This window comes from Hyposmocoma kahamanoa, unplaced genomic scaffold, assembly GCF_003589595.1.
Source record: "Hyposmocoma kahamanoa isolate Upper Pololo Valley unplaced genomic scaffold, ASM358959v1 62, whole genome shotgun sequence".
Lineage (NCBI taxonomy): Eukaryota > Metazoa > Arthropoda > Insecta > Lepidoptera > Cosmopterigidae > Hyposmocoma > Hyposmocoma kahamanoa.
Genome location: NW_020653850.1, coordinates 16,409,507 through 16,429,130, shown reverse-complemented (window position 1 = coordinate 16,429,130; position 19,624 = coordinate 16,409,507). Strand labels below are relative to the sequence as shown.

The window sequence follows — 19,624 nt, the reverse complement described above, 5'->3', positions numbered from 1 at the left end:
AGTTATTGTAATAAACATTTTTTACAAGTATTCGTTGTTTTAATGAAAATACTCGTAATAAGGAATTAAATTCTTTATTCATCAGAAAAATTCATCAAACTTATTTTTTTTAAATTCAAAACAAGGAAGTCGAGGCAATGAAATGTTTTAAAGCTAAAAACTAGAGGATGAAATGAAAAGTTAGAATAGAATTAAGAAGTAACTTAATTTAAAAGTTAATAATAGATAGTAGTGTCTACATTTTACTACCTCAACTTCTCCGTTTGTCAAAAATTAATAAGGTGTCTAAAATAAATTCACATATTGTCACACAATAGAGCATGCTTAAATCAAACTAGAATGTCTAGATTAACAATAGATAATTTTTCATGACAGTTGATCATTGTTAAGCGCATGTCACACCGCGAGCGAAGCTAAGTTACCTCGGCTGCCGTAGTGGCATGCAACCAACTATGCGACCTTAGCTCGCGGTGTGGCCAGCGCTTAACAGTGCCAGAAGTAGAACAATCACAGACCATTCAATAGAATTAACTTAGTGAATCAGGAATTCAAATACCTATTTGTAACATATAATTAGGCCTAGTATCTATTGTTTTATTGGGAAAAGTAACACTATTTCAAATTACATATTATGTCTAAAATAAACTTCGGAATATGTTACTTTCTCTCAATAAAGCAATCGAGTGTTCAAATTGACTATTACATAATTATTTACTAGTAAAGATCACAAATATCAGTCAAAAACTTTAAATTATATCATGGTCATAAAAGTGTTTAATTTTAACAAATTATCTTATCAAAGAATTAAGGTTCAACAGAGATTTGGCTGCCTTGGTATCGGTGGGTTGTTTCTTTTTAGCTGGGTCCTGCATGAAGCACTTCCAAAGTCTGTGAATATAATAAATAATCAAAATATCAATAAGTAGAAAAATATTTCAATAGAAAAACTAAGTAAACCCAAAAAAATGAAATGCCAGTAAGAAGCGAGATTACTTCATAATAACTAAGTTTCACATATACAATATTACGATAAAAAGATAAAATAAACCTTTAAGTTAGAGAGAGTTTTTTTGGAAGTTGTCATTCTTATTAAGAAAAGTAAACCAAAAGTTAATATGAGAGAGAAATGAAATTATAAAGTTGAAATTATTTGGCATCAGATTGCCTCATATTAACAAACGTTCTATCTGAATAATATTAATGTATCTTTTGAATCTGGTTTTTAACTTTAAGTTACATACCCATTTCAATCTCAATTCATGATTGAGGGAATTTAAATTTTATTTGATTAAATATCATATTCACGTTATCGTAAGTTAGAGAAAAAAGTTTGTCTTAAATCCTGTAAAATGCCTAAAACCTATGGCTAAAGTTCGAAATTGCTTATGAAATACGATATAGCAGCGTTTTCTAAACTGGGACACAATGACCGTAAGGCTGCGAGCTACAAGTCTTTTACCACTGTATTTTTGTTATTACAATTAGGCTCAATTATAATTCGTATTCGCGAGAATCCGCAGCTGCCGTCGGCTACTTGCGTGAAGGCAGGCGCAATGTAACGTCAAACATCGACGAAATTACTATAGCTTCAACGCGCAGTTCCGTTCCATTCCGTTCCGCCGCAATGTAAATTGTGCCTTAGGAACCGCTATGATGTACGACTTGTGAAAATTGAAAGCATGAAAAGAAAGTGACCTTATTGTCTCATCGGCGCCCGCCGACACGACGGACTGTCCGTCGGGCGACATGGCCAAGTGCAGCACGCGCGCCAGGTGGCCCGTCAGCTCGCACACGCGCGTCATCAGCGGGTACTTCCAGATTATCAGCTGATTGTTCGCGTAGCCGTGCGCTGACACCAGCTCGCGGTAGTGTGTGCTCCACAGGATCGAGCACACCTGTAAGCGAAATATCGTGCAAACATTACTTCAAATATCGATGGCTTTTATTTTTTTTAGTTTATTGATCAAAATGCAGAAAAAATACTTATTTACTAATTCCTCACGCATCACTTCGACCTCCGCGTAAACTCCGATTTGGGAAGATTTCAATGGCTTGCCTCACTTTATCACCACGTATTGCGTAAAGTCGCACCATCTCAGTCAATTCGACGTTAGAATAAATATCCATTTTGCGGCGATCGGGCGAGCGGAAATACAAATAATTTACGTGTCTTCGTTAGATCAAGGTTGCGCGTATGCGCCCTCGCCCTCACTCCCGACCTGTGTTTTGTTTTTCGCCACCGTGCCGCCACCCGCCGCTGCGTCGGAGCAATAATAGTGATGTGCATAGATTTCGATAACTAATGTTGTTCTCAAGTAGTAGTCGATAAAAAAAAAAATATTTTTTGTAAAGTTTAAGTTCATTAGTTTATTATTTCTTTGGGTTCAGCGTCAGGAATATAACGCACTCTATAAGTATGTCTCACTTTCAAATATACAGCCAGTATATATATTTCTCCTATTGTTACATTCTTAATTAGTTTATTACTGCTGCGTTCAAAGTAAAACTTAATACATCTAAGACATAACTGTACTGAAAAAATATTTATTCAATCATACCTGTGACTTGGTATCAACAGTGTTAAGGTTGGCTCCAGTGTTAACGTTCCAGATGCGAATGGTCCTGTCGGCCGTGCCGCCTCCCGACGCTAGGATGCCGGAGCTCCAAGGGCACCACGCTAGTCCTTTAACAGCTGCCAAGTGCTGGCTAAACATAGACAAGTTCCTTTTTTATAGTCATCGAGTATATAACCAGAAATAGAGACGAAATAATCTATCCCTGTCAACTCATCAGGCAAATGCGCCTTATATCACTTTTAAATATCAACTCTCGTTTGCGCTGAAATCACAAATTAGAAAACTGAAATAATACAGTGTCAACAACTGACTGATATTCTGTATTTATTGCAATAAAGATAATAATAATTTAACAATGGGGCTGTTCCATTCGGTGGTGTAGGAAAAACAGCAAAACATCTAATTACAAAACAAACGTAATCACGTTTCATCGATAATTAAATATGAAATATGTAATTTTGCAATTTTGTCCATTATAGCAAAGCTCAAGTTAAACTGGTCGTTTTGCAGTGTGACTATTGACGACACTCGTCAATTGTTTTAAATTCAGACTGCCCAATCAGAGCGCTGTTGTCATCGTAATGATTTGGTAGAATAGTTTTCAAAGAAATTAATTGACATTTCATCTTTATTCCTCGTTATAATTCGATGCAGGTAAATTTAAACTGTGTTTACGGATAACTTAGAGAGAAAACTGTTTCTAATAAAATAAATAAAAATTAAATCTATTATGCAGAAACAGTAAAATGTGAGCTATAATGTCATTAATTACAAGCAATTGTGAATAGTGTAGTGATCGTAGAGAGACGTAGGGTCGTATTCTAGAACTCTACTCAATGCCCAAGTCAGGTCTTGAGTATGATTCAAAGCACTAGAAATCATACTCAAATCCTTGCCATTAGGGTAGTATTTCCAGTGCTTGAAATCATACTCAAGTCCTGACTTGAGTAGTGAGTAGAGTTCTAGAATACGACCCGTAAAATGCTTAAGTCATGTAATTTTGGAATGGGAGTAATAATAATAGTTTATTTCTTTAACAGTTATACTTTTCAACACAGTAACAGTGACAGTAAAAGTAGACTCCGCTCTTTTATACAGGGTTATTTGTTAAACACTAACAACCTAGTATGACTATATTACTAATATCATAAACAATAACTTCGATACCATGACTTTTTACAAAAACGTAATAGATTTATCAAAAATAAACTTTTTGTAGTACTATCTGACACATTTTAGATCTGTATCTGGTAGTAACCCGCGCTTCTGCGTTTTGCATAGAGTTCTGACCGTTGAGAGCGATCTATTTAAATATTACCCGTATAAGTTAAACTGAATGTTATTTGTACAAAAACTATTTAAATAATCTTAAATTTAAAAATTTAGGTTTTTAAACAAGTTAACAGGTAAGTTAAAACTTTTGATATACTATTTTGAATTTATTATGCAGATTAGACAGCACGACGCAAAAAAGTGTAAGGATAATGTCTAAGTAGTTACAGACTAGAATCTTTTCAACACACAAGTAGCTTACTTGAAAGAGTGAATGTATTGTGGCTGCGAATAATGTTCTCCTTGCGCAATGGGCCAGATGTTCAGCAGATTATCGTTGCCACCAGAGGCGAGGTATCTGCCATCAGGGGACCATTTTAGTCCACAGACCTGGAAAAATACTTAACTTATAGGAATCTGGAATGTTCTCCAAATTGGAATCAAGGCGATAGTGAATAGGCATTACTTAGGTGTGCATGCTTCATCGTCGACCTCATCGTCATTTGTTCAATTTATTAAAAAAAAAAGTTACCAAGTTGTGGTCTCTCAATCCTTGTACTTCTGGGCAAGTGTTTACTTTGATATATTTTGTTAATCGAGATTTAGTAAATCACATTTAAACATTTACACAATGAACTAAACACAATTTGGCAGTGTTATTTCTATAGTCCCGGAGAAACCATATTTAAGTAACGTATAAATGAATAACTACATTATAAAAAATATATTATTTCTCTGCAAACTATAGTGAAAATCACAAGAAAGATTGTAACAGTAAAACGAAAACACGATTACGAGCCAATCTCGTAAATTTCATTATTTATTTGTGGTCCCTCAGTTTACACACTACAGCAATGTGAATTAAATAAAATATCATATAATCTAAGTTCTATTGAGGTTTCGTAAAAACTTTACTATACATAAGTTTTTCTCATCCCCGATATTTCTTCGACTCGCGTACCCAGCATTGGGACATATCGTCGCCTTACTTTCTCAAACTCGTATATTAATAAAGTAAGTTACTGAAATGCAAAAGAATTATTGTATATACAAATTTTGCAGCCTAATTTCACATCACATTTCCTTCATATTCACACACTAGCTTTTACCTATTCTTAAAGGAATGCATCCAAATGTACAAGATTGATAAGAAATTTAAAATAAATAGAAAGTTTTGTCGTCCCCTGAATATCACTCTTTAATAAGATACGAATTTGAGAAAGTAAGGCATCGATATGGCACCGTACCTCCTGCGTGTGCGCCTGGATGGTTGAGACGGCGTGGTCACGCTGGCGCACGTCATGATGCACGATGTTTCCGTCGCGCGCGCCGCTCGACACGATGTACATGTTCCACGCCAGGGAGCTCACGCGCCCCGTGTGCCCGTCCATGTACTGGACACCAAATCGGTATACAAACAATCTGACGTGCAAACGGTGTCTGTGCATTCTAACGCCTTAATGGTCCATTTAAATTCAATTCTGTACCGCTTACGCTGCGAACGGTTTCAAGTGTAACAACTTAATGTCGTCGGTGTTTTTCAGAAAGGGCGTAAGCGATATTTCGAATAATTTTTCAGGGGAGCAAGTTTTAGGTTTAAACGACTGTTTTAAAATATTTGCCCACTTTAGTTCTTGTTCTTGTGTGTGAGCAATAAAGTGTATATTATCTATCTATCTAACGAGAATGCCATGTTATGCTTATGTATGCTGTGTAGGAACTCCTGGTTTTGCTTCCCTCTAGGGGGCCGGCACTACTGATTCTCATACAATCACGTAGACTGGATGGAAGCCAAACATTGTGGCTACACACCTATATATATGTCAAAAAAGGTATCACATAAGTCCTCAAAAAAATTGTGATGTCTTCAACTCACGACCACGGCCTAAAAATCCCAGAGCAGCGTATCATAAATAGATGGTGATTCAAAATCTTTGTGTTTAATTAATTAATGGTAAGATAAATTAGCTTAAAAACATGTAAACTTACTCTCAACCTCTTCTGTTTCTCACAATCCCACAATTCAACAGTAGGCGTAGAAGTACCCACTGCAAGGTGTGGCGCTCCGCCCTGCACCCACGCTACTGAACAAACAGTCTCTGAGCCTTCTAAAGTGAGTAGTTCCTCTATCTGGCCTGTTCCAGCATTCCATAGGTAGACAGAGTTGCCCAAAGCTACGGCTAGAATGTTTGATTGACTCCAATCAACCAGGTTCAAGTCTGAAAGGTAGTTAACATGTTAGTGTGTCAAGTAATATTGCTACCATAATATCGTAAATAGACAGTCGAACTGCCTCCATGGTCAAACAGTTACCATGGCCGGACTGTCACGTAGAGGTCTCAGGTTCAATTCCCGAGCCGGGAGAAATATTTGTACGGCCTACATTTATTTCTCTCGTGAGTTTCGGTATAATTTGTGGTAGTCTATGTGAGTCCATTGTCCATGTTATTATTATAAACAAATGATATGTGATTGATTATCAATTAAGAAAATTGGTAACCTAAATTCTTGAGTGTTTGAAAAAGTAATCAATATTTTCTGGTAGGACCCTGAAACTTGAGCAATCTTTAGAAACTTAGGACTTGACTACCGTACCAGTCAAACCTGTAATAGGCTTGGCTATCGACTAAGACCCAGCAAACTACTATGGGAAAAACACTTAACGCTACATTAAAATGTCCTAAATATACCTACATAATACTAAATATAACTACATGCCTGACTACTATTACTTACCATACACTATCATTGATCGACTATAGAAAAACCTTATTTGAATAATTTTAGTTTAAGACTTTTTATATCGGGATGTAAATAAATTTTCGTTCAAATTGTAAGTAACATTCATTAGCGCTGTAAGGTACGATAGAGGAGACACTGCTGCCTGCATTAACTTGATTTATTTATGCTTATATCACCTGTGGAAATATGTAAGTGGTTCTAATTGTAACCAGGAACATAGCAAAGGATGTAAGATAACTTACAATAGTCGTCAACAAGTTCAGGAGCGTCAAGTATCCTTTCTGGAGCTTGTGGAATGTATCTTGTTGGATTCTTTACTGTGGATGGCACTTTAGCCTAAAACAAAGGTTTATTTTCATATCTCATTTTAGTTACATTAATACTTAAAATATTGGAGTAAGTAGTCTATAGGCATACCATAAATCAGAAAAAAGCCAAGAGTTTTACCTTAAAAATTAAATTATCATTATTTTTATCAACAGTTCTAAACCCATCAGGCATTTACAGACACCATGACCATGGTTGAAATTAATTTAAATTCAAAAGTTTTGTGATGATTTACATCACAAAAGTTTTAAATTAAATTCTTATTAAATTCTTTATTGCACAAAGAAAAGACATTAAAAAATTTGTTACAAAGAACATGAGTTTATTCTAGAAGAATAAATGTATGTTAATTATTAGATATGATAAAGACAGAATTTAGCATATTGTTATAAGATTGGATCAAAGCAAAGCTAAATACCTGTGAATATACAACTCTAAGTCTGTTCTGATACCCCTCTGGTGCTGCTGGTGCCTTGCAAGTGTACTGCAGAAGTCGACCTGGTTCGGTATCATTCAATGCACGGCCCAAGGCCTCGCTTGCTGCTGTCTGAGTTACTATTTCCTCGCCTTTGTCTTCTTCGCGAGTCATCTAAAAGGGATTTGTGATTAAGTTGCTGTGTTATGTTAAAATCAGAAGTAGGTTCCCACCCTCTATAGTGAAATTTACTTACCATGAAATGACACAAGTCATAATTTGAATTACTTCTCGAAGGAATAAATCTGTCAGCTTTGTTGGGAGTCTTTGAGGCTTTGTTAGGGGTGGGAGTCTTGGAGCGACCTGGGAAGCAAATAAAATAACACTGCAAGAAAAATATTCAAAGAGTACATTTTGTATTGAACAAGAGGCAGTCACTGAAAGTCAGTGGATTGGTAATGTTGCCCAAACACTCAACTTCAGTTATATGTATACAAAGTTGCCTGTGCACTCGTATACACAGGTATAGTTTACGGGTAGGGGTAGAGTTTTTGCACATAATATATATACACAAATCTATGCTTAGCTTCCTGAAGTATACTTACATTAAAGCTTGAGCATATTAATGAGCCTTAATCTTGGATTATTCATTCTCAATTGAAATAAAATACAAGCAGTTAAAACTTATTTTGCAATAAATTGAATGAATTTTTTTTGTTAATGAATGGTGAATTTTTGTAATGTTCAGGTTTAAACTGCCCGTTTGACCAGACGCGGGCCGGACCCGTCGAGAACGTGGAGTGCTCTCCACATTCTCCACGGGAGTTGTACTCCTTATTTATTTATTTATTTATTATTGAGTTTTGTGCAACCATCCACATAGAGCGATAACGACGGCTTACGGTCCGCCCGCACGGCCGCTTGACCGCTTTTCAGGCAGCACCACATTTGTGGCCTGACTTTTGACAGGCTTTACACAAAAATTCTTACATGCATATTGTCAGGTTCCTCTCCCAGTCTATGCAGACACCACAGTTCCTTCAGTGACTGCAACCCTAACTTACTTATTAGCTTGACTTTATGCCTGACTTGCACATATTAAGTGACAAAGTAATTAACAAAATTTTAACTTAATTTATGTGTGTAAACAATCACTTTAAGTAATCATTGATGGCTAAGTAGATTAAGAAGCAACCCTATTTGATTTTTTTTTAAATGGCCAACCCTCTCTTACAGATTATACATTCCTTGTTATGAGTGGCTGGATGTTTGAAGCATTTGATGGGGTAAAATTTTGTTTGCAAAATGTAAAGTTACTTAAAATTAAGGTAAAAATTTGTTGAAACTATTGACTTACAAATAAATGGACGACGGGTCTAATAAAAAAACACACAAAAAATGTCCCAATGAATATAAAAAACCTAAAACGTTGAATTTAAATTGTAATGTCATCGCAGTACTGTCTAATTTTGCTTGCTTTGCTGTCAGTCGAACAAACGAAGACTAAAGCGTGAATGACGCTCTGTATACGATTTTAACGCCCTATAAGTTCGGACACTTTTTAGCGCGGACCCGACGTCCATATAATTGTAAGTCAATGGTTGAAACTTACTTAATTACTTTGTCACTTAATATATGTAAACCAGCCATTACATGCAAATTAATATTTTTCATATAATTTTGACCAAATTATTTACCAAATTAACAGTACTATAGGATTTCTATATAGGTGTCTTCGTACACTTTGAAAAAATTATTATCATATTACCATGTCAAATAAAGCATTCAAGGGTGTAGCTGGCAAACAACATTTAAGATGCAACTACAAATATCACAAAATAAACTTAATAAATGATTATTTAATTTTGCTTATCTAACCCCTACTCTAAAATTATATAAAGAAACAAAATTATTGGATGTTATTACAACTTACTGATATGAAAAATAATATCTAAAGAAATACATACAAATATTACTTTTAAATACCAACAGGAAAATATCCAATCAAAGTGTCTAAGAAATGCAAATAAACTTGTGTTAAATCCACCTCGGACAAAGTATGGCAAAACAAATATTAAATACGAAAGTGCTCAAATCTACGACGAACTACCCAGTGTTATAAAGGAAACTGAAAATCATGTAAATTCAAAAAATTACTTAAAATACATTTATTTGACCAAAATAATAAAATGAGCAACAACACATGAAATATGTCATACTATAATTCTGTACTCGAAAAGTTACCACATTTAGTTATAGCTGATGTGTGTAACAAGTTTCACTGTCTTTGTTGGTTCAACTGCGTACTGGTTGGGTTTTTGTCATTGACTTACAAATAAATGGACGACGGGTGTAATACAAAAACCACGAAAAAAATGTCCCAAGTCAACCTATTCGAAATTTAAATTGTTATGTCATCGCAGTATCGCGCTGTCCGTAGAACAAATGAAGACTAAAGCGGAGTGTCGCGCTCTGTATACGATTTTAGCGCCTTACAAGTGCGGACACTTTTTAGCGCGGACCCGACGTCCATATAATTGTAAGTCAATGGTTTTTGTAGTAATATTTCAAACCTACCCACATTAACAAAACAAAAACAACATGACCAAATTTGTCTGTTTTTTTTATAGTAGTTTATTTATTTTTGATCATTGTAAGTAAATAATAGTTATTACTATTTCTCTAGTATGCAAAATATACTTGTAATGTTTTAGTTAGTCCGTAAGTTATCATAAAAGTGAATTGTAAATTCATAAGAGAATAAATATGTTAAGCCTCAACCTCAAGATAAATTGTACTAATGCCTTAGTATACCTGGTGATTTGTTCTTAGAAGGAGTCTTCTTCTTGTCATTTCTAGTAGGCGTCTTATTACTCGACAGCACGCTATTGTTGCAACTCTGGTTGGCCGACACTGATAGTTTTTGCATGGATTGACTGCACACACTAATATTATTAGAAATATTTTGAAGCGACGAGCTCGGATTGATGTTTTCGTTCCCAGATTTTTTCGCCCATCGCTGTAGCGGTCCTCGCGTTATAGGCCCATCCATTGTAGCTAGACTTTTTATTTCATTTAGATAATTGAACTGGGCCATCCTTTGCACAACTTTCAGAACGCAAAATTGTATTGTACGTTATTCTAATTTACTTAATGGCGGCCACTGGGCTTAGGCCAGTGTAAGTTTCAAGGAATGCAGTTTCGAAGAGTGCAGGCAGATAATATTGGTCAAAAGCGCTAACGTTAAGGCAGCAGCAAGGTATTTGTACTGTAACCGATAAATGACATCAGAAATTATTACAATACTGATTTAACAGTTTGTTTGTCGTATGTGCCACGTTAAAATATCAAATAAATAACACTACAAAAGCGATACAAATTCAATACCCAGAGAATACATTTGACAGTTATTCAAAATGTCCGTTGAAATTTGAATTTTTTTTTTTAAATTTATTAAGGCTTTGGCAAAGCCATAAGCCTAAACATGAAGTTTAATTATGTTCTGTAAACATGGCCGCCACAAAGAGGATATTCTAAGCAATTTGAGGCGGCGTGCTTGGATTGGCTCGGGATTCCTTAAAACGGCCGATACGGGTATTTTACTTCGAGATTCGTATAATTTCGCGTTTTAATCTTCGATTAAGGCACAGTAGCAATCCTATTCCACTTTAAACTAGAATTCACAAAATAATTGAAAGTCAAAACAACGCTTTTCCCTCCAAAAGGTCCAGAGCGAATTTTGAAATTTGAATTCGGCGTAGGGTCTCGCAGTTGAGTGGAATAACGTAACTAATATAATTATTTAATAAGTATTGAGTAACAGTTACTGCATTTTTTTTATTTGATCTATGGATACAAGGATGAATTGGAGAAAAAAATTTAACATTTTTTATAAAATTTTGTGTCTAAGTCTTTTGTTTTTATAATTTGTTAATATAATTTATAAAGTAAAGATACCGTAAATATAATAATATATTATGTAAATAGATAACAATAATAATTTTACATTTAAAGTATCTATCGCTGATATACTTTGTATTTGTCGCTAAATATGATTAAACAATCCAGTTATTGAACCCAATTTTATTTTTTGCATAAATATAATAATATTATAAGTACATGTATAATAAATTCACCATGATTATGTTAATTTATTATTTTATTTAGTTATAGTAGAGGTGCATGGAAAACTATAAATTATGAAAAGATAAAGATATACAAATATACTGCTAATAGGTTATAAAAAAAATATTACTTCATTAGAAATAAGAATATCATTTTAATAATGTATGAAGTCATGATTCAATTACGAAAAATCTTTGAAAAACCTCTTAGCAATTTCGTTTTATAGCCACCTTGATCGTGGGCGCGCGTGACATTTGATACCTGTCAGTTTTCAACACAGTTGGTACCTTTTTTATTGTTTACATTACGGGCTGCGATAACACACGTATAATATAAACACTTGAAACTCGAGAACCTATTAAGCTACCGTTAAAAGAATAACATGTAAGAGCACTTAAGTAGCTTTTGTTTAGACTACAGTCATGATTGTAATTAGACGGCTTTATTGTCGAACTTCCGAGTACATTGACACTTCTGTGAAATTTTCATAGTATTTTCGCTTTAACTTGTAAACACTTTGTATATTCACTTTGTTAAGAAACACAACATATATAAAGATGACAAGTATTTAAATACCTATCGATTAACACTAGAATCATATGAAAATAATGTGTAACTATTTAAGGAACAAGTTCTTTCTGAAGAACAGTGACAAGATGCAATGACCTTCGCTTTGACGACAATTTTTTCCAATAAGATTGTGATTCAAGTATGATATCTAATGTTAACGTTTTAACACCATCACAAATAGCATATCCTGACGCGATCATTTTGATAGGTAATAATTTCAGAAATTAATTAATGTCATCTATCACAATTAATGTCTTCATAGAACACTAAACGTCATCAATCCCGCCAAAGTTTTAGTTTCACATTTTTTTCTGTTATATGGAAGCATCATGAATATTTTTGATTTTACTAGGAATCGAGTATTTAACAGTGAAATACTAGTAAAAATTTGGTGTTTATACGTGTGGTAACACCAAAGTTATTTGTAAAAACAGTTCAGCAATCGGGTACTGTAATTTAGGGTAGCTATAGCCAAGGAGTACCCTCGGATGTATATATTTCACAAATATTTTATATATAATTCCATGAGAGTACCTTGAATATACGGAAAGCTATAGCTTAGAGGATGGAAGTTGCCATAGTCTAAGGGCTGTAGCTGCCGGTGACGTTTGACCGTCGTCGATGACGCATTCAGGCGTAATGGTAGCTATGGCTACCTGTGACTGTTTAATGGGACTGCATGGCGCCATTTCGTGAGTTTAATTTGATATAAAAATGTAATTAATACTTAAATAGTTCACCTCTAGTGTTTTTTTTATTATAGTCTTCTGGATACTTGGGATGTAGTTACCGTACAAACATTACATTTCTTGTGATACATTTATTTCTAAGTCAATGTAAGAAACTCACGTTATTTTTTATCAATTACCGCGAAAATAAAAAATAGAAATAAAAAGACGGAAATTGTATTATGTCAATGGAAAAAAGGGATAGAATATGAAATGAATTTATTTCAGACAGTAGCAATCGTTACATGTCCATAATATACTTATAGTTTTAGTAGGTACTTGCAATTATGTTAGTAGAATGCAGTGTTCATTTTTATGAACAAGGTTGGACATCCAATACTTAAGGATTGGACTGTCCATTCATCCTCTCTGTTACCACCTTAAGAAGACTGTTGGTGCTGCCTCTCACTCTGGCCAACAGGGCCTCTTGCGAACGACTGCCTGAAAACTATCAATCTTAGCCCTCCGCAAACATGCCTGAAACACTTCAAATTGTAATGAGGTCGACATATTTTTTGAAGATCGAGAAAAAGTAAATTCGTTTGTTCCGTTTCAAATCTGCAATAACAACATCAAAACTTGTCGAATTGTCTCACCCGCCGTATTCACCAGATTTGGTCCCATTTGACATTTTTGTCTGATTTGCATGAAATGAGGAAGTGATAGTTAAAACATTACGTGTTTTCAATTATTGTTTGTGGTGAAGGGCGTTGAATTTTTTGGCGACTAATTCTAAAATTTCGCGACTAGAACCGACTAATTCTCGACTTTTTCTGGGTGCAATTAGATCTAAGCTAGGAGTTGTGGTTCTCGAGATTCAAAAATGGTACCGTCGGAATAAGCATATTCCAGCGTGGACAGTAAAACACCCTTATAACTTTTGAACGGCGGATAGACTAAATTTAGATTTTTGCGACTAGAACCAAATTTCAAAATGGTCACACTGGAATAAGGCATGCTATTAGGGATTCGCTCTGGACCTTTTGGAGGGAAAAGTGTCGTTTTTATTTTGACTTATAATTATTTTGTGAAATCTAGTTTAAAGTTAACTGCCTCCGTGGCCGAACGGTTACCATGCCGGACTGCCACGCAGAGGTCCCAGGTTCGATTCCCGGGTCGGGAGAAATGTTTGTATGGCCTACATTTATTTCTCTCGTGAGTTTGGGTGTAATTTGTGGTTGTCTATATGTGTGTCCATGGCACCCGCGACACAGGGTTTCCCTAGTGCGGGGCTATGTTGAGTGTGTGCGTTATTTAAAAAAAAAAAGAAAAATAAAAGTGGAATAGGATAGTGCTATTGTGCCTTAATCGAAGATTAAAACGCGAAATTATGCGAATCTCGAACTAAAATACCCGTATCGGCCCGTTCTAAGGAATTGAGTCAATCCAAGCACGCCGCCTCAAATTGCCTATCCTCTTTGTGGCGGCCATATTTACAGAAAAACTTATTTTTATGTTTTCGGCTGGAGGACTTTGTTTCCATGGCCAGAAATAAATAAAAAAAAAGCATGCTATTAGTTTGTTTTTTTGTGGGACGGGACAAGATCTAAATATGAAAGATGGCAGAATATAATTCTAGGGTCGGCAGACTAAAGCACATAAGTCAAAAAAGTGCTTCATTGGTTAATATATAATTATATATTTTTTTGTGTTGTTTTTAGTGTTGTAAGTTAAATAACCTCTAGAATAAAGTTCGAAATTTATGAAGTAACAAATGAATTTGACTTATGTGGTTTAGCCAGTAGATGTATTAATTTAAATGAATGATGTTGGATTTTGACTTATGTGCTTTAGTCCGCCAACCCTAGAATTTTTATTAACCACAAGATTTTACTAACCAATTATTTATTTAATTAGATTAACTTACTTCATTAAAATAAAATTGGCTAGTTTAAAGTAATAAAATTGTGAAAAACGCCAGGCGCTATAAGGCCTGCTGGTTAATCACTTATCAAATATGTAATAATCAAAATTATGTACACATTATAAGTCAGATAACAAATTGTTTAATTTTTTGAAATACTATATCTACTTTTTTTTTTTTTTCAAAAAATTAACCAATATATGGTTTTCCAATAATTTATTGAATAAAAAACACACTAATTATATTTTGTATATTAAAATGTAAAGAATTGTTTATAAAATAAAATGCATTATCTAAAAACATGATCTAAAAATAGTTACATATTTTAATTATTATAATTGCATTACAACATTCTTTAAAAATTGATTTCAAGCAGATTGATCTTAAGTTTTATTATTTTAGAACATTATATAATTTATTAGTCGATAGGTAGGTATGCTGAACTTCGATAGCAATTCCATTGCATAATAAATGAGAGATAAAGGACATCATCATCTTTAAAAAAGCAATGGACGTTCAAACATTAAATTCTGTTGCGCACATTTCTAAAATTACGTGTTGACATTATGCCATAATTAAATATCTGTATATATTTTTTTACTTGCAGTTTTATTAACAGCTTAGTAAAATAAGGATTATAATTTTGAATGAATAATTTTCAGATTCTACATTGGTTATGGTGAAATATTGTTTTACATTTACTAACCGCGGCAAGGTGTACTTACTACAAGTATACTTGTAGTTAGTACAAGGCACCTTGCCGCGTTAGTTACTAAACTAATGAATTAGACGCTATAAAAGTGTTCCCTTCGACAGTACAGACTATGGTATGTTGGCTTTACAGTTTGGACTTTGGAGCGTTCGTCATGACATGACGTATGGAGTTAAATAACCCAAATGTAAAAGCTTTCCCGTGTTCATGTGGATTTACAATATAAATCCACATGAACACGGGAAAGCTTTTTCATATTATGAAAGTCGTACAAGGTGGAAATGAAATAAAACGTAAACGTAGGAATGCTTCGTTTCAAACAGCCTGGAATAGCCATCAACTGTCAAAATTAAAAGCAAGTATTAAATTCAACATTTCTTCAAAAAAGGTGCAATTCAAAAACACTTTCCCGAAACCAAAACTCCCTAGTTTCAAATATGTATTGTTTGACTTCTAACTTCAAACTTCATACGAGCTTTCAAATTATACTGTTACACTCGTAGACTATGCTGCCATCGTAACGACAAAAGGCACAACTATGCGTACTTTATACGGTAGTTTGCCTGTTTACGTTCCGAGGGCAGTATTATAGCCAATAGGTAGTGAAAGAAAGCTTTATCACTTAAGTTACTTTAAAAAGTAAAAGGAAACACGGAATAAGACTAGAAAAGTACGCAAATCAGAATTGAGAACTCCTTTCAGCATAGATATCATATCTTAGGAACACTGGAAGATTAAACATGACATAGAAATGCATATTTTGAGCATTATATCATCATCTGAATAAAATAAAGATTCACATACTTAACAAACATTGTTCATAAAATTGTTCATGTACATGAAATAATAGCATAAGTTTATTTAGCTGTGACAAGAAAAATAAGCTTATGCTAACACAGTTGACTGTTGAATTTTATGCTGCTTTGTGACACAACACACACAGAGATAAATTAGTTTTGAAGTCCATCGGTGCGCAGTAAAAGAGAGTGAGAGTTTGTATAATAAGAGCAAACGCTCTTAAATTGCATATTTGTGAACTATAATTAAGTACTAACGGGTGTGTAAACAAAACTTCGTATTACCGCATTATTTATGCAGAATGCGCTTACACAAACATTCACTAAGGAACTTATCGCACTTATTGACACGAAATCGCATTGAGCTGGCCGAGAAAAACTTTCTATGCATGTAATAAGAGTGAAAAAGACGTTATGCGTTTCGCGTCAGCGGTCCGTTCGAACAGTTTTTTTCTGACCGACAAGATGATGTCGCGACAATAATTGTGGTCACTCTCTAAAGGGTATAATGTCAGGTCTAGCTGTCTAAGTCCGGAAAGGAGTCAAATACCGATCAGCATTTCTATTTTATAGATTTTAAATACACCTCACGCCATCTAGTGACGATAACAATAGCTCTTACTGGAATGAGTTCTTGAGCAAATCATAGCATCTTCAATAACTAAATCACGAGTATATTATGAAAGATGTTAAATTAGACTTCCAAATGTAGACAGGCTTTGCTTTCCAAGTTACATAATAAACAACAGACAACTTACAATACTAAATAGTAATATTATTATAATGTAGCACCATATGATAGCTTATTCATTAAGTATAGTCATAGTTACTACTAAGAGATCCATCTGGACTTTCAATCACAATTGCTATTTATGTACAGACACAAATGGCACGCCCCTAACATTCTACTAAAGTAAAAAAGAATAAAAAACGCGTGCATAAAAGGGCATTTTTTGGTTATAATAAAAGTTGGAGATACGATAGATTAACAGTAACATATTATAAGTACATAAAGAAATGCAACAAGTTAAGAGACGGACAACTTCATCTACCTACAACATTGTAAAAAAAATTACTACATTTTAATTAATTTGTATTTGAAAATACATCTCATAGGTAATATGGCAGGTCATGTGGTAGATGTTATTGCCCTTAAAAGTAAATGATATTCACCAAAACAATATCAAAAAGTTTATGTAAAACAGGGCGCGTTGAGAAACGACGCCTGGATTTCCTATTCCCGCACCAAAATAACCTAAGAGTACATGATAGGCAGATTAACTAAAAATTTTACTTAGAAAATAAATAAAAGCTACAAATACGTATAAGATGAGGGTAGTGCTAAGTAGGCTATTGCATATTACATTACCTCGCATCGTAGGATACCAAACCGGCATCCTAAAGGCTTTTATATTTAGCGTAGACATTGTGAAACCTACTAGCTACAATTGAGTCAATAATTTTGTAAATTGTGCTATGACTAATGACAATCACATTTGCCCTAATAAAAGCACTCGGTGTACCGTGGGCAAATCATTCGTTGTATCGTAAAATGACATAGTGTTACGCATTTAACTTAATAAAGACTGAATATTTCGTAATTAAGAATATTAAAAACGAGAAGTAGAATAGTTACACAATTTCAAATCGATAAAAATGTCCTTTACTAATGCATTAAAATAATATAATTCTGCTAAGTTCAAAGCTAGAAAATTTAATAATATATCATAATTAATAAGACTATTAATAATTTTGGCTACAACTTTAAACTACTAGCTAAAGTTCAGTAATAAAACCTTAGCTGCTTGTTCATATTTAATAAATATTGGAAATATTCAAATATTCTGCTATTTCAAAACTCAAATCAAGATGAAGTGTATATGTATGTTATATGTATATTATGTATATAATATGAACATGTATTATGTATGATAAGAATAAAATATTTAATAAGTACAACAGTTACCTAACATCATCGAAAACTTCAGACACGTAAGATCCGAATTACGTAAAATCTCTTACAAACACACAATCAACAACCTTTATTGCTTCTTAGACAACCAATTGTACTGAAACTTATATACTTTATTATATTTTAACAATTTCTATTAAATCACATTCAAGCTGCCCTACGCCATTGCGTAAGACAAAAATAAAAGCTGCCGCCACATTTGATTGAGCCCATGTGTGCACAAAATTAAAATTTTTAAGACAAGACCAAACTAAATGCCGTAAGAAGTTCATGCGTCTCGTAATATACTTAATGGTCGTACAATGTGGTTTAATAACGACATCCATATTCACATTTAATATAGCTATTTCCATATTATTCGTTACTTACCGTGTTATTATTATAAAGTTATGTATTTTCATGCTTTAGTGGAACTATATTTGGTGTAGTCGAACGTCAAATGTGGTTTTCAGTGTTGCTAATTTATTATAAATTAGAAGACCTCATGACGTTCATAATGTGTATATGACCAGGGTTGTCAACGGTGACAAAGCAGGAGAATTTGTCGTCGTGAATGAGTTTTTTAGCGTTCATTCCTGAGAGCTTGATGCATGCGAGGATCTCTTTCCGCTTCGAGCCTTCTTTGTACCTGAAAACGTTATGAATGAAGGATTACCATTGCAATCACAGAACATGAAGTTCATCGCTAAAGTCCCGCATCCGACCGTAGGAATGTGACTTTGAACTGGCGTAAAAATTGCAACGAAAATATTTATATTGGAAATACGCACTGTCAAGAAACAAGTAAGTTTTAATTGAACGAGATTTCTCATTATAACCAAGTTGCGAAGGCTCATTGGCGGTTACTATAAAACAGCAATTAATTGTCTACACTCTAGGTCATTTATAAATTTATTTACTGAAAATGAAATAAGAAAAAAGCGTACAGTTTTATACTTTAATTTTTCACTTTACTGTTTTTATTTCAATATAGGTGGCTAAACGTAAAATAACTTACGTCTTCTTCTTCCAGATAGCTTTCCAGCAATCCTGCGCGTTGACAGTACCGTTGGCAAAGAAGAAGTCGCTCGGTGGACCTAGGATCAGTTTCTCCATTGGAACTGTCAGTTCAGTCCTGCTTTCCATTGGGCTTGCGACAGGAGTCACTACGTTCCAACCGGTTCTAGAAATTTAATTGTGGATATTGTCACAAGTGAGCAAAATAATAATATGTTTATGGCTTGGGGCTATAGACAAGAATCATGAGTATAGCGAGGGATTCTAAAGAAGATTCCTAACTTATGACTCCCGAATCAGAAGTAATTTTACAACGAAGTGAAACAATGAAATGAAACAAACTGCTTTTCATGCTTCCCTATGTTAAACAAGGTCAAACTAAGACTTAGGCAAAAAAATCGAACTTGCTCCCTTTCCACGGAGTGCGATGACCACTGTTCGAGTACGTGGAGTAAAAATAAGTAAATCATTACATATAACGCACGTGCTGTGATTATGACTGTGAATATATTAACTGCTTCCGTGGTC

General features: G+C 34.1%; 2 protein-coding genes across 4 annotated transcripts in view; both read right to left on the bottom strand.

Moving 5' to 3' along the window:
* Positions 1-108: 108 nt before the first annotated feature.
* LOC113229831 (cell division cycle protein 20 homolog) lies at positions 109-10,561 on the bottom strand. The gene is made up of 10 exons (XM_026463513.1): positions 10,147-10,561; positions 7,589-7,695; positions 7,336-7,506; positions 6,833-6,926; positions 5,838-6,067; positions 5,096-5,242; positions 4,111-4,238; positions 2,559-2,706; positions 1,696-1,895; positions 109-888 (listed from the first exon to the last, which is right to left on the bottom strand). The coding sequence occupies exons 1-10, from the start codon at positions 10,427-10,429 to the stop codon at positions 789-791; spliced, it is 1,608 nt and encodes a 535-aa protein (XP_026319298.1). The 5' UTR covers positions 10,430-10,561; the 3' UTR covers positions 109-788.
* A 7,541-nt stretch (positions 10,562-18,102) lies between these two features.
* Positions 18,103-19,624, bottom strand: part of LOC113229830 (apoptotic protease-activating factor 1-like) — a 48,915-nt gene continuing 47,393 nt past the window's right edge. For 2 of the 3 annotated variants that reach the window (XM_026463509.1, XM_026463511.1), the window contains exons 19-20: positions 19,098-19,262; positions 18,106-18,728 (exon numbers count right to left, since the gene is read on the bottom strand). In XM_026463509.1, coding sequence (XP_026319294.1) covers positions 18,566-18,728; positions 19,098-19,262 — 328 coding nt within the window. In that variant the 3' untranslated portion in view covers positions 18,106-18,565. Of the gene's footprint in view, positions 18,729-19,097; positions 19,263-19,624 lie in introns of all 3 variants that reach the window. The other variant, XM_026463512.1, reaches the window with a different exon arrangement.